The sequence below is a fragment of the Salvelinus fontinalis genome, unplaced genomic scaffold (genome assembly GCF_029448725.1).
Source record: "Salvelinus fontinalis isolate EN_2023a unplaced genomic scaffold, ASM2944872v1 scaffold_0365, whole genome shotgun sequence".
Classification (NCBI taxonomy): domain Eukaryota; kingdom Metazoa; phylum Chordata; class Actinopteri; order Salmoniformes; family Salmonidae; genus Salvelinus; species Salvelinus fontinalis.
Genome location: NW_026600574.1, coordinates 45,040 through 59,966, shown reverse-complemented (window position 1 = coordinate 59,966; position 14,927 = coordinate 45,040). Strand labels below are relative to the sequence as shown.

General features: G+C 41.7%; 2 protein-coding genes across 2 annotated transcripts in view; one reads left to right on the top strand and one right to left on the bottom strand.

The window, feature by feature from the left end:
* The first annotated feature begins 10,593 nt into the window (after positions 1–10,593).
* Positions 10,594–13,079, top strand: LOC129845776 (uncharacterized). Its single transcript, XM_055913682.1, has 2 exons — positions 10,594–10,761; positions 10,986–13,079. Exons 1-2 carry the CDS (start codon positions 10,610–10,612, stop codon positions 12,355–12,357), a joined length of 1,524 nt encoding a protein of 507 aa, XP_055769657.1. The 5' UTR covers positions 10,594–10,609; the 3' UTR covers positions 12,358–13,079.
* Positions 13,080–13,412: 333 nt separating this feature from the next.
* Positions 13,413–14,927, bottom strand: part of LOC129845775 (collagen alpha-2(V) chain-like) — a 39,573-nt gene continuing 38,058 nt past the window's right edge. The window contains exon 54 of the mRNA XM_055913681.1: positions 13,413–14,377. Coding sequence (XP_055769656.1) covers positions 14,231–14,377 — 147 coding nt within the window. The 3' untranslated portion in view covers positions 13,413–14,230. The remainder of the gene's footprint in view (positions 14,378–14,927) is intronic.

Here is a 14,927-nt window from a genome sequence, read left to right as displayed (position 1 = left end):
ATCAAATGCATCAAATAACAATGTGACAATCAGCTCAGCTATTCAGGTAGCCTGGTTCCAGATCTGTTTGTGCTCTTACCAACCCCATTGCTCATTGTTAAGCCAAATATGACAATGAGTGACAAGGAGTTGGCATGACAACACAAACAGACTGGCACTCAGGCTAATATTCAGGAGTGTGTCCAAGTAAAAATTGGAAAACCGAAAATTGAGAATATGTTTTATCATTACTCACCTTGAACGCCATCATTTCTTTGAGGAAGGGAAAAGAAGAAATCAGATTTTAATGTAGATCTTTCATCCTTCATTTGATGTGTGATCTTCAATGACTTGATACTGTGTTATATGTTGAAACACTATGAAATCTAGTATGTTTTCCCCTCTTATCATCAGTGAAACACCTCCAGGGAATCCAAACTTAAATCGCTACGTTTCACACTTGGATTTCCATGCAACACCTTGCAGTCACAGTTCGTCTGAGATAATGATGTAGACATGTGAGCCCTGCTCCTTAGACATTTAATTAATATATATGTTGAAGCATGTGCAGTGGGGAGAACAAGTATTTGATACACTGCCGATTTTGCAGGTTTTCCTACTTACAAAGCATGTAGAGGTCTGTAATTTTTATCATATGTACACTTCAACTGTGAGAGACGAAATCTAAAACAAAAATCCAGAAAATCACATTGTATGATTTTTAAGTAATTAATTTGCATTTTATTGCATGACATAAGTATTTGAAACATCAGAAAAGCAGAACTTAATATTTGGTACAGAAACCTTTGTTTGCAATTACAGAGATCATACATTTCCTGTAGTTCTTGACCAGGTTTGCACACACTGCAGCAGGGATTTCGGCCCACTCCTCCATACAGACCTACTCCAGATCCTTCAGGTTTCGGGGCTGTCGCTGGGCAATACAGACTTTCAGCTCCCTCCAAAGATTTTCTATTGGGTTCAGGTCTGGAGACTGGCTAGGCCACTCCAGGATCTTGAGATGCTTCTTACGGAGCCACTCCTTAGTTGCCCTGGCTGTGTGTTTCAGGTCGTTGTCATGCTGGAAGACCCAGCCACGACCCATCTCCCATGCTCTTACTGAGGAAAGGAGGTTGTTGGCCAAGATCACGCGATACATGACCCCATCCATCCTCCCCTCAATACGGTGCAGTCGTCCTGTCCCCTTTGCAGAAAAGCATCCCCAAAGAATGATGTTTCCACCTCCATGCTTCACGGTTGGGATGGTGTTCTTGGGGTTGTACTCATCTTCTTCCTCCAAACATGGCGAGTGGAGTTTAGACCAAAAAGCTCTATTTTTGTCTCATCAGACCACATGACCTTCTCCCATTCCTCCTCTAGATCATCCAGATGGTCATTGGCAAACTTCAGACGGACCTGGACATGCGCTGGCTTGAGCAGGGGGTCCTTGCGTGCGCTGCAGGATTTTAATCCATGACGGCGTTGTGTGTTACTAATGGTTTTCTTTGAGACTGTGGTCCCAGGTCTCTTCGGGTCATTGACCAGGTCCTGCCGTGTAGTTCTGGGCTGATCCCTCACCTTCCTCATGATCATTGATGCCCCACGAGGTGAGATCTTGCATGGAGCCCCAGACCGAGGGTGATTGACCGTCATCTTGAACTTCTTCCATTTTCTAATAATTGCGCCAACAGTTGTTGCCTTCTCACCAAGCTGCTTCCCTATTGTCCTGTAGCCCATCCCAGCCTCGTGCAGGTCTACAATTTTATCCCTGATGTCCTTACACAGCTCTCTGGTCTTGGCCATTGTGGAGAGGTTGGAGTCTGTTTGATTGAGTGTGTGGACAGGTGTCTTTTATTCAGGTAACGAGTTCAAACAGGTGCAGTTAATACAGGTAATGAGTGGAGAACAGGAGGGCTTCTTAAAGAAAAACTAACAGGTCTGTGAGTAATTCTTACTGGTTGGTAGGTGATACTTCTGTTATGCAATAAAATGCAAATTAATTACTTAAAAATAATACAATGTGATTTTCTGTGTGAAATGTGAAATTACAATGTGAAATTACAGACATCTACATGCTTTGTAAGTAGGAAAACCTGCAAAATCGGCAGTGTATCAAATACTTGTTCTCCCCACTGTATATGTTTGATGGAAAGACTGTTTTTTAAATGTATTTTTTTCATAGAAAGGCGGCCTTGGGGCCTGGCTCTCTCTCTCTCTCTGAATGTGACCTGACACACACACACACACACACGCACAGAGGGCCAGAGAAAGAGAGATTTCATTCAATGAGGGTAAATACATTTTAAAACCCTTATTTTCTTCAATAATGTTTAGTACATAAATGTGTACAGATATTACAAATATGATTTTGTTGTAGGAAAGATTCTAAATGTATTTTGTTCATAGAAAGGCGGCCTTGGCTCTCTCTCTCTCTGCATGTATCCCGACACCCGGCCTCAGACACACACACCCCTAACGGTTGTTATACAGAGGGTAGAGGAAGAGAACTGTCATTCATTAAAAGGTCAATTATTATTAAAAACCTTTATTTTATTCTAAATCTTTATATACATGTACGTCATACACTTTACTACACAATACATGTGTATATGCATAATTATTTTTTTATTCCTTTCTTAGAGAAAAAGAAGGCCTTGGGAAGGGCCTATTGTAACACAACACAACACACCCCCATAAGTCTCTAAATCCTCATCTTCAAGCTGTGAGCGCCTCAGACAATGTTTCTTACATGCTAGATCTGCAGGGCCTTCCAGGTTTTCTATGTTTTCTTTTCCATGGTTGATCAACCTTCTTGCCGTAAAGTTCAAGTTATGTCTTAAGGACAAAAGGGCTCATCTTCGTAAATGTTCACGATGGTAGAAAAACTGCTGTACATGTTTCATCATATCAAGCACTTTAAAATAATCTCCCCACCTGAAGCTAAAGACAGGCACAAAATAGTTGACCTCTGTGCATGCGTTTGAAAATACATACAAACTAACAGATTTGGTTGCATTTGAGCTATTGAATTCGGCACAACCTAAAATTGTCACTTTGGAGTCTGGACTATATGCCACTGAAGAGATTCTTATGGCTTTCAAATCATCTCGCCCACAGACTTCCTCTTCCAATGCATAACCAGGCAGGGATGTTCCACTCAGGGCCTGTTCGATCTGACATAGTACATCTTAAGCCATTCTCTCATGCGAAATGTAGTTTAGAATGAAAAAGGGTGTTGAGGCAGCTGTTTGTGAAAATCTTCACCGCTGAATCGTCCGGTTGGAAAATGTAACATATATGTCCTTCACTCATATCCATCACACCATTAAAACAATAAGGTGCATCACAAAGAATGGCATCGATGGTTTTGTCATTGGGACCCAGACATGAAGGACACAATACACCTAGAATTAGTCTAGGAGACATATTTCTGTAGTTTTCTGTCGTTTGTCTCTCTTGAGGTTTCTTGTCGCTCGTAGTGGTCACAGGACAAGTCTAACACTTACTTATACTCAGGCAGACTTAGCCCGGAAATTACTTTTTAATTAACATGGGGTCACGAGATACACAGCAGCTCCACAAGTTCACTACAAAAAAATCCAACTGTTTCACATTTTTCACAATTTCTTTCACACAATTTCTCTCAGTTCAACAAGGTCACCACACATCAATCATCAGGCCATTACTTTTTCTTGCAAACATTTGCTTTACTTCGAAGAAACTGCTGCACTATTATGTTACATAAGCACAACATAAATAGCATGAGGACATCCGGACAGGATGTCCTTAAAAGGACATAAACACAGGACACAGAAATAGCTCATCAATCCCTTTTTGACACATACCGTCTACTATATTCTCTCTCACCTGTATTTGGGGTGTTTCTCCATTTTCCTCTGCAGATCCTCTCAAGCTCTGTCAGGTTGGATGGGGAGCATTGCTGCACTGCTATTTTCTGGTCTCTCCAGAGATGTTTGATCGGTTTCCTGTCCGGGCTCTTGCTGGGCCACTCAGGGACACTCCTGGGTTGTCTTGGCTGTGTGCTTAGGGTCATTGTCCTGTTGGAAGGTGAACTTTGCCCCTCAGTCTGAGGTCCTAAGAGCTCTGGAGCAGGTTCTCATCAAGGATTTGTCTGTGCTTTGCTCCGTTCATCATTCCCTCGATGCTGACTAGTCTCCCTGCCGCTGATAAACATCCCCACAGCATGATGCTGCTACCGCCATGCTTCATAGGGATTTCGCCTGGTTTCCTCGAGGCGTGATGCTTGGCATTCAGAACAAAGAGTTCAATCTTGGTTTCATCAGTCCAGAGAATCTTGTTTCTCATGGTCTGAGAGTCTTTAGGTGCCTTTTGGCAAACTCAAAGCAAGCTGCCATGTGCCTTTTACTGAGAAGGGGCTTCCGTGTGGCCACTCTAACATAAAGGTCTGATTGGCTGAGTGCTGCAGAGATGGTTGTCCGTGTGTGTGTCCGTGTGTGTGTGTGTGTGTGTGTGTGTGTGTGTGTGTGTGTGTGTGTGTGTGTGTGTGTGTGTGTGTGTGTGTGTGTGTGTGTGTGTGTGTGTGTGTGTGTGTGTGTGTGTGTGTGTGTGTGTGTGTGTGTGTGTGTTCAAAACAACCCCATATTCTGCTTTAGAACAGCTGTATAGCTTTGTCAACACTGTTCTGAGGACAAGCCACACAGTGTGTTATTAAACTCTGTTTTACACTTGATTTTCCCTTTCAAAAAATGTAGCAACCTCTAAAAACATTCATTATAATCCAGATAATAATTAACATTTCCTGTTGCTGCAGGATTATTTTCCTGCTGTTGCAAACTGGCTCAAATGAAGATCCTAGATCTGTACTTTCATTTGTGTTGTTGACAATAACTAAGTGCAGCTACTGAATGTAACAATTGTTCTCCTCCTCGTCTGAGGAGGAGCAGGGATCGGACCAAAACGCAGCTTTTGTGGAGTACATAATGAATTTATTCAAACAAGACGAACACGAAGCACACTTGAATAAATTACAAAATAACAAAAACGACGTAGACCGACCTGGACATGAGAACTTACATAACACGAAGAACGCATGAACAGGAACAGACTAAACAAACGAAACAGTCCCGTGTGGTACATACACAGACACGGAAGACAATCACCCACAAACAAACGGTGTGAACAGCCTACCTTAATATGGTTCTCAATCAGAGGAAACGTCAAACACTTGCCCCTGATTGAGAACCATATAAGGCTAATTAACCAATGAACCTAAACAAGAAACAAATAACATAGACTGCCCACCCAGCTTACGTCCTGACCAACTCAACAAAGCTAAACAAAGGAAAAACAGGTCAGGAACGTGACACTGAAAGTGACCTTTTTTTGATGTCAGGGTATTATTCATGTGGTCTATTTGTCAGAAGCACAGTAGCTCGTTGCTTAACCCTGCGCCAGTAAAACTTCAATAAAATAGGATGTACTGTTCTGTTTATTCTCCTGTGTGTGATGGTGTGTGATGTGTGTTGGTGCTGCAGTGCAGACCACTAATCCTATTATTCCAGCTGAGCTTCATTAGAACCTGAGGCAGATACACTGACTTTTAAACCAATGACTCTCGCTCTCTCAGCTGTACTCACTGACATTATAACCCCTGACTGCACTGTGTGTGTGTGTGTGTGTGTGTGTGTGTGTGTGTGTGTGTGTGTGTGTGAGTGTGTGTGTGTGTGTGTGTGTGTGTGTGTGTGTGTGTGTGTGTGTGTGTGTGTGTGTGTGTGTGTGTGTGTGTGTGTGTGTGTTCAAAACAACCCCATATTCTGCTCAAGAACAGCTGTATAGCTTTGTCAACACTGTTCTGAGGACGAGGCACACAGTGTGTTATTATATTCCAGTATGACAACATCCCATTTCAGATCATATTCTCATTAGCATGCGGGTGTGAGTGTTTTCTGAAGGGCCTTCACATCATGTTGTAACTCATATGGTGACCAAGCCCTCCTCTGATGTCAGCACTAAACAAAACACTGCCTTCCTGGTTGCTTAGCTCCCACCACACCCATGACAATTAGGGACGTTTATGTGTTCAAGGATCTGACTAGTGGTTCTGACTGATAGAACCTTTCTGTGTTTCTGTACAGACACATATGATTCTTATTGCACATTGACTTATTACCTGTATACTTCTTTATTTAGAAGAATGGCAGGGGAGCAGGAGAGCATAACAAGCCCTTTGATATTTAGTGAGGACGTGTAGAACCTTTCAGGGGGAATATGATGGTCCACATAGTGAGGCTTTTACTTCAGTTTACAGACGTGGCTGATCAGAAAACCTACAGCACACCATTATACTGGTGAGTTGTTTTAATATCACCAAGGACATGGTGATAAAATCAACCAGATGAAAAGGAAGATGTAATAGCTGGGCTCTAGTGACATTTTGTAGGCGATTTGCAATGGGCACCGGGCGTGGCAAGTCAATATTTTCAAGATTTTGTGGTCACTGGTCAACAGACTTCAGTCGATAGTTGGTCAGAAGCCTGTCCTTACAAATACCAGCCTGAGTCCCACTAGAGCCCTGGACTATAGTATGATGACAGACTGTCTGTTGGTCTCCCTATGATTGTATCCCCATTAACTTCTGATTGTGTTTCCTCCACCCCAAAAACATAATCTCACATCACATGTGGTCCTCTGTGGCTCAGTAGGTAGAGCATGGTGCTTACAATGCCAGGGTTTGGGGGGGTCGATTCCTGCTGGGATTGCCACATGAAAAGTGTATTAAAGTGGCTGCAAAATGTGCATATTATATTCTGTGGCTTACTTCATTTCCTGTCATTGGTCTGCACAGATTTGTTTTGACCTATCCTGTGACCTCAAATTGTTGTAACTAGAGGAGGAGACAAGGGGAGAAAGAATAAGAATAAGGCTGTAACGCAACAAAATGTGGAAAAAGTCAAGGGTTCTGAATACTTTCTGAAAGCACTGTATATCCATAAAAATGAAGCTGATTCATCTTTTCGACTGGCTGAGAAAAGCTGCCTGCCTGTCTGTCTCATCCCAACTCCCGAGATGTTCATTACTATGGGACAGCTGGAGATCGAATTTGAATATTGAAACAATGTTGAAAATGTCAGAGAGACAGACAGGAAGGTTTATACAAATCTCCACTTTTGAAAACTAAATGTTAGTCTAAAGGAAATAGTGTCTAGATGGTTTTATAGTGGAGATCAAGGTTATAAATTGCCTGGCTGGGCTGATGAGACAGTGGATTGGCAGTCAGATGGAAAATCGTCATTTTAACGTTATAGATTTAGCCGGTGGTAACTTGTGGAATAGACACTGGCTGGAATGCAGTTTTAACAAAAAAACATTCAGGATTAGACCCACCCATTGTATAAAGTGGGCTAGTACAGTAGGCTAGGGTGAGTACTATAGCGTAATAAGCAATAGCATGTGATGGAGTTTCATACATTGTAACTGGAGGATAGATGTGAAGGTTATCGAATCAGGATCAAATTGTCTGTTCTCCATTCTGTTTAATATGACAAGGAGTGGCCTGATAACTTGTGCATGCAGGCTTGTACCTAAATATTTCTCTCACGCTACAGTATCTTCAGAGGTGTGGCCACATCGCTCATGGAGTCCCTGTATTGGGGAGGGAGGGGTGTATGACTTTCAATCATGGCAGACCATTTTGAACCGAACCTTGCTTTCACTTGCTGTGACACAAAAGGTTGTCCCACAGTAGATGCTTATCATTCACTTATCTAACACAGAGGTGGAACATACAGTGCAGCCCTACAGGCTACTACAGATCATCGGTTGAATTTACACAAGAAGCCTCACAACATCACAACAAAGAGAAAGAGCTTAAAGTAAGTTCATATTTGTCATAGGGCCAATATCGTAAGGAGGGATATTCACAACCTGGTCTCAGAGCATTTTGTGTTATTCTGTATGTATATCTGAGACATATCATTTAGCATGATATGTTATGTTTCGTACGGTATGTATTAAATTGTGGATGTCCATCACCCATTTTGTATGGTATGTTACAAATTACAATTCGTATTATAAGTTACAATTTTTCAAACTGTACAATGTGTTACGAACCTGCAAAACTTACTATATGTTCCAAATTTGCAAAACGTATTATATGTTACAAATTTGCAAGACGTATGATATGCTACAAATTCTACATAGTTCACTAATGTTAACTATCTGGCTGGTGTTAGCTATGCTAGGGGTTAGGGTTAGGGTTCAAGGTTAGGGTTAAGTTCATGAGTTAGGTTAAAGCGTTAAGGTTCGCGTTTGGGGAAGGGTTAGCTAAAAGGGTTAGGGTTAGCTAAAAGGGTTAAGGTTAGGGTTAGAGGAAGGGTTAGCTAACATGCTGAGTAGTTGCAAAGTAGCTAAAAAGTAGTAAGTAGTTGAAAAGTTGCTAATTAGCTAATACGCTAAAGTTGTACGTGATGAGGTTTGAACTCACATCCGTTGGGTTTCTAGACATTCGTGTTATATGCCTACCCATCCACCTTGACCAACCACCCTACTTTTGTTATTGCCTTAACTAACCTTATATCTTATGTAACAGCAAACCTGGTTTAAAAAAAAACAGATAAAGCAACACCTCGCGGTACAACGCCTCTCCCCTATTTGACCTAGATATTTGTGTGTATGCATTGATATGTAGGCTACGTGTGCCTTTCTAAAAATGTATGTAGTTCTGTCCTTGAGCTGTTCTTGTCTATTGATGTTCTGTATTATGTCATTCTGTGTTGTGTTTCATGTTTTGTGTGGACCCCAGGAAGAGTAGCTGCTGCTTTTGCAACAGCTAATGGGGATCCTAATAAAATACCAAATACCAAACATAACATATTATACGAATTTGAGTGTTTTCGGATTTACATTTACTATGTTACGTCTGGTCTCTGAGACCAGGCTGGTATTCAATGTGGGTACAAATTAAATCATTTAATTGTGATTAATTGTCAGAAATCATGAATTGATTGTGGGCAAAAGTTGTCTTGATCTTAATGTTTTGCTAAGAGAAAATGTAATTAAATTCAATAGTTTTGAATTTGTATTCCCCAAATTGAATTGAGTGCATACTTGCACTTTATGATTAAAACATTCAGGTTAAAATGTATATTTCAATGTATTAAAATAGCCTATTGAAATTATGAAGAATAGCCTATTAAAATGTATTACACTTATGTAAACCTATTGAAATAATGACAGTATTGGTATATTACATTTAAATAGTCATATGTTACAGCTTTATTATTATTATTATTATTAATATCATCATCATTAATACGAATAAGAGTATTGTATTATTATTATTATTATTATAAATATGATCATATTGGGTGCACATGTCTCTAGGTGGAAATGTGACAGGTTCTAAGGTCTGGGTTGAAAAGCAGTTTGAAGTGGGTGCAGACAACTGTTTTCAAAATGTTTATGGTTTCCATTGTACTCTACTGATTTAGCAGGTTTCAGCACATTCATAATCCCTCTTCTTTAATTCCTTATTAAATCCCTATCAAACAATAAGATTCGGCCTTTTGTGCAGAGAAAATTCAATCAACTGTCTCTTCTCGGAGTAGGCTACACAGTGAGAGCATGCGCAATTTTACAAAATATCAACATCAGGCAGCAGGTGAGCAGGTGTCAGAGAATGTGGTGATGAGGCTTGTGGAACCTTACCTTGGTAAGGGGAGGATTGTCACCGGGGAAAATTTCTTCCTTTATTGGCGAACAAGTTGCTTCCAAAGAAAACAAGTCTGGCTGGGACCATGAACAAAGTGAGATGGGAGCTCCCACCCTTTGCGCAAAATAAGGCACCTTACCAGCCGTTGTACTCCACAGAATGACAAGACGACAGGGACACAATAAAGAGAAAACAGGAAACTTTTACACACTACAACCAAACAAAGCATGTCAAAGTGTGACAAGCAAGTGAAAGTTACGACGATTTTGCCATCTGTTAGAACAAGGGATAACAGCTAAATGAAATTCAACTGATGCCATTGGTGAATATACACAAGCACAAGCTGACAATAAATTACTATTATTGACCGCTGTCATGTGATACTTATACTCATTACAATGCCATTATTGAGTTTCACTATTTATCAAGGCCACTTGGCCCTTATAATGATGCTTAGGCTACTGATGTTGTAATCATTTGACCGCGCGTCTTGACTAGACTGGGTGGTTGAGGTATTTTACTTTTTAATTTGTTCTTATAAAAATAATCTGTTACCATGTTCCAACACATATGCTTTCTGTTTCATAGTTTTAACAAAGTCACTCCACAAATGAAATTGATGTAACGCTTGAATGTTTGTGTTTTTTAGTTTGTACATACAGCCTACAGTGACATAAACTAATGAAAATGCTATTGTGTTAATTCAAATAAAATAAAAATGGTATTCTAATGTTGTTACCCAAGGCCTTCATAAACACAACCAAGTGATTATTTTTGCTTTAGCATGCTGAATATAAAATGTATTAATTACACTGTTAGAATGTTGCTGTCAGAATGACTGCTCATTAGTTTAAAGGGGGGGCCTTGAGGCCCAGCAGTTATAGTGTTAATGTAACCTGTGTTGATTGGCCGTCAGAGCCCCCCTTCATTTTCCTGGAGATGTTGAGAAGAAGAGCAACACGATCATCTGGACCAGAGCCTGAATCTCTTGACTGCCCCCCTGAAACTCCTGACAACAGAGAGATGAGAGACTCCCCTACAGCCCCACTGAATGACAGAACAGACCAGGTGGAGGATCACACAGCCAACATGTAAGTATGGAGATATCAGGATATATGTTTGGGGTGGACCAGATGGATTAGGCTGATTGAAAGCCACTTTGCCTTGATTTTCCCTGTCTGATTGTTCAGTGCATCACTGATAATATCCATGTCAATGTTTTGATTATGACAGGGATAGTGAGGATGTTGTGATGATGATGATGATGTTGTTGTTATCATCGTTGATTGTTGATTGTGACATGATCCTCCTATAGGTCTCCAACAGATCAAATGGCTGACGTGCACCAATCCAGGAGTCAGAAATGGAAAGTGGTTTTGATCATCCTGTGTCTGTCTGCCACAGTATCTGTCACACTGTCTTCCCCATTGGTGACTTTCAGGACCAACTCTACTCAAGCTCACTCCCTTCCTCCCCCTGTTCTCTCTACCTGCCCTCTTCACACAGCCAATGAGACTATAACACCAGTCAAGGGTTCAACTCATCTAATGGTGTCTGCATACCAGGACCACAGGGAAGGGGGAGCCACACGCATCATTGCCATGGTCAACAGAGACCGACCCATGTCTCTGTACTGTGTGTTGTGCTGCTCAGGACATGCCCCCCAGGTTGCTCCAGCTGCTGTCGTAACGCACAGCGTCCACTATGGTTACCCGTATGTGGCCGCAGACATGCTTTGCCTCGAAGAACCAGGATGCCACGCCACGCACGTCACTCTCGGCACATCCCTCGACATCCAGGACACCCTCAACCGGACATTTCTGAGCATCCAGAACCGGGAGAGACGGGAGGAGGACTTCCCCTTTTACCTCACCGTGTGCATGTCCAGCATGTTTGGAGACTACAACAACGTCCAACAGTTTGTCCAGACCATGGAGTTTTACAAGCTCCTGGGGGTGCGGAGGGTTGTCCTCTACCTCACCAGCTGTGGACCTGACCTGGAGAAGGTCCTCCAGTACTACGCAGAGGAGGGCACTCTGGAGGTGATTGGCTGGCCCATCAACCACTTCCTCAAGCCCTCTACTGGGTGGAAGGCCCAGGAGCTGGAAGGGGATATCCACCTCAACGGCCAGCTGACCATCATGAACGAGTGCATCTACAGGAACATGTACAGGTCACGGTACGTCCTCCTGGCTGACGTTGATCAGCTCCTGGTCCCGGCCTCACACAGCTCTCTTCTGCCCCTCATGGAGGACCTGCAGGGGCAGCACCCCGACGCAGCCGTGTTCCTGATGGAGACGCACCTCTTCCCTGCCACAGCCGGTACTGCTACGCAAGACCATTCCGCACGGAGGAGGGCGCCGGGGGTGGATCTGCTGGACTACGTCTACAGAGAGCTTATTCTTGAAGACGCCTTCCGCTCCTACAAGATGGTGGTCAACCCCCGTCTGGTGCTGCAGACGGCCATGTTTGAGGTGACACAGAGCTATGGGGACTCTGTCAGGGTTCCGTCCGACGTGTGTAAGATCATGCAGGTGAAAGAGGCTCGGAGAGAAAGCTGGACCAATGAGCAGCTGGTCCTCGACAGAAGACTCTGGGAATTTGGAGATTATCTTGTGCCCTCTGTCGATGAAGTTTTACAGAAATTAGGAATTCAGACATCTCAGTGGGAGCGTGTAGTACTGTAATTGGTTAAAAGTTTTACAACGTTTTGCATTTGATAGAGATGAGAGAAACAGTGAACTGTTACCTGCCTCTGATCTTCAGTCTATGTTGTTCCACTCAACCCTGAACTTTTCTTCTTGTTTGGATGTGGGGTCATTTTTCCAGGGGGAATTGGACTTAATTAATTATGCATATAATTGTTACTGCTTGTTCTAAACTTTCTTATAGTTTTTAATGCTGACTTTAATGTAAAAGCTCTTGTAAGATTTATTACGCATGGCAAATAAACACCCCCTTTTTTTAATCAAGATGCCATGTTCATCTACCATTGTGCTCTAACATATCGGCACCCTTGCACTTTACAATGGAGTGCAATAGAGCAGAATATTGTGGTTTCTATTTTCAAAACTGGTTTAATGGCTATTTTGACCCTGTAGGAACCTGCAACTTATCACCTTTAGTCCAGGCCATTTGTGTGAAAAATTTCAGTTTATATATTTTTTTCTTGGTCCTGTGCAGTTATAAATCAAACAAATACACGTGTGAACACCAAATGTTTTTTCACTTTCAACTTATTTTTTTGAAGAAATAGTGAATCTTGCAAGTGTGCCAATATATCAGAGCACAACTGTATAGATGATAATCAAGGAAGAGCATCTATTTCCCTCCAAACAATATTGGCTGTGTGAAAGTTGACCGACTAGGATTTCTATGTAAACTGTCATTATATCCCTTTTTAATTACACATTAGACAGTATTTTAATAAAGAAATCGAACATAAATAGTCTGTGTGCTCTTGTTAATGTTTCCTTCTGGGATTGTCTCTCTTTTCTAATTGGTGAAATCTCCCCAATTTGTAATTCCAGGGCTGCAACTTTCACTGGGGACGGGGGGGGGGGACGGGGGGGGGGGACGGGGGACATGTCCCCACCTTCTGAAATTCCTAAAGAAATATAAACATTATGTCCTCCCCTCTTCTGAAATTCAAGTTGTGCCCCTGCGTAATTCAAACACTGTTATTAAATGGGAAGGTATTTGTTTTATTCATCCTGACCTGAACCTTAAACCAGATTGACTGAACAGGGCATGAGATTCATTTTATTGGGTGTAACACCATCAGTCGACAGAAGAAAATATCATCATATCAATAATAAACAGGAATAATAAACGTGTGACGAGCAATTGACATTCTTATGTTGCATTTACATTAGAAAAAGGAATACAATTGTTGTTGTTTTGTCTCTACATCAAGTGACAGTATATCTATTTAGTGGCATTCACTGAGAAACTGGTAAAGAAATGTATGATGGAACGTCATACGACACTGACTCTTAAGTTCCATAAATTGTCATGTTTTCAACAAGCTGAAACCTTCAGGCCCTGAAACTCCATCATGACACAATCTTCTTAATACAATACACCTGCATTCTTCAATAGTAATTACTACCAGTACCATTGCACTAACAACTTTAGTTGTTTCTTGGAAAGAAGCAATAAATATTTTAGTAGCAGGCAGGACATATACTGTACTGTCGTTTCTCCGCCCTGCCTTTATGTACAAAGCTGATCGCTTCAGCAGGTAGTCCAAGAGTCTTGGGAATGTTTAACCCTTTGGAGGAGAATGGACGACAACATTCCAACCGATTCTAATTGATGACATCACAAGGGCTTGTTGTTCATTATTAGTTATTGAACTGAAACCTAATTCTTCAAGGGGCAATCTTTTAAATGAGTGATATATAGCCATTGATTCTTGAAGAATGTAACTAAAAAGTGAGTGCTTTTTTGTTGTTTGAAATCCAGATTGCCTCTTTAAACAGAATGGAGGATGGCGTTCTAAAAAATCACTCCTCATAGGGTTAAATAAATCAATCCATCCATCCATGTGTGTTGGGTTTAGGAGAAACACACAGGTCCGATGTCCAGGCCAAACTCCTGATCCTCCTTGCCTATGTCCATGGGGGCCAAGTCTACGATAGGTAGTCTGGCTGGCGTCTGAGTTCTGTACTCAATCACAGTCTTGCCCCAGTCTCCATTCGATTTCTGCAGACACAGGAGAAGAAGACATACCGTAGCTATAATTCTGAATTCAACTCATTGTCCTATACAACGTAAACAAGTAAACAATAGGACAGAACCACATAATGAGATGATTATGAAGGCATACATGTATGAAAGCTTGTATACTTATTTTAAATGTATGTAGTTCTGTCCTTGTGATGTACTTGTCTCTTAATGTTCTGTATTATATCATGTTTTATGTGTTGTGTTCACCCCAGGAAGAGTAACTGCTGCTTTAGCACTAGTTAATTATACAATCCTGAATACTAAAAGACAGGGTGGGTAGGCTTTTGTTCCCACTTCCCAGACCACTTTGGCACACCTGATTCAGACATTCAACAACGCATGTAGGTAGATGGTTGGTTGGTTGGGCGGGGTGGGGGGGGGGGGGGGGGGGGGGGTAGGTAGGTAGGCAGGTAGGTATAGATAGGTAGTAGGGGTGTGACGGTCATGACCTTTTTTCAATCACCGTGAGGTGAGTTTTAAAAGCACATACTGTTTTTATATATTTTTTTAAATGTGATTTTCGATT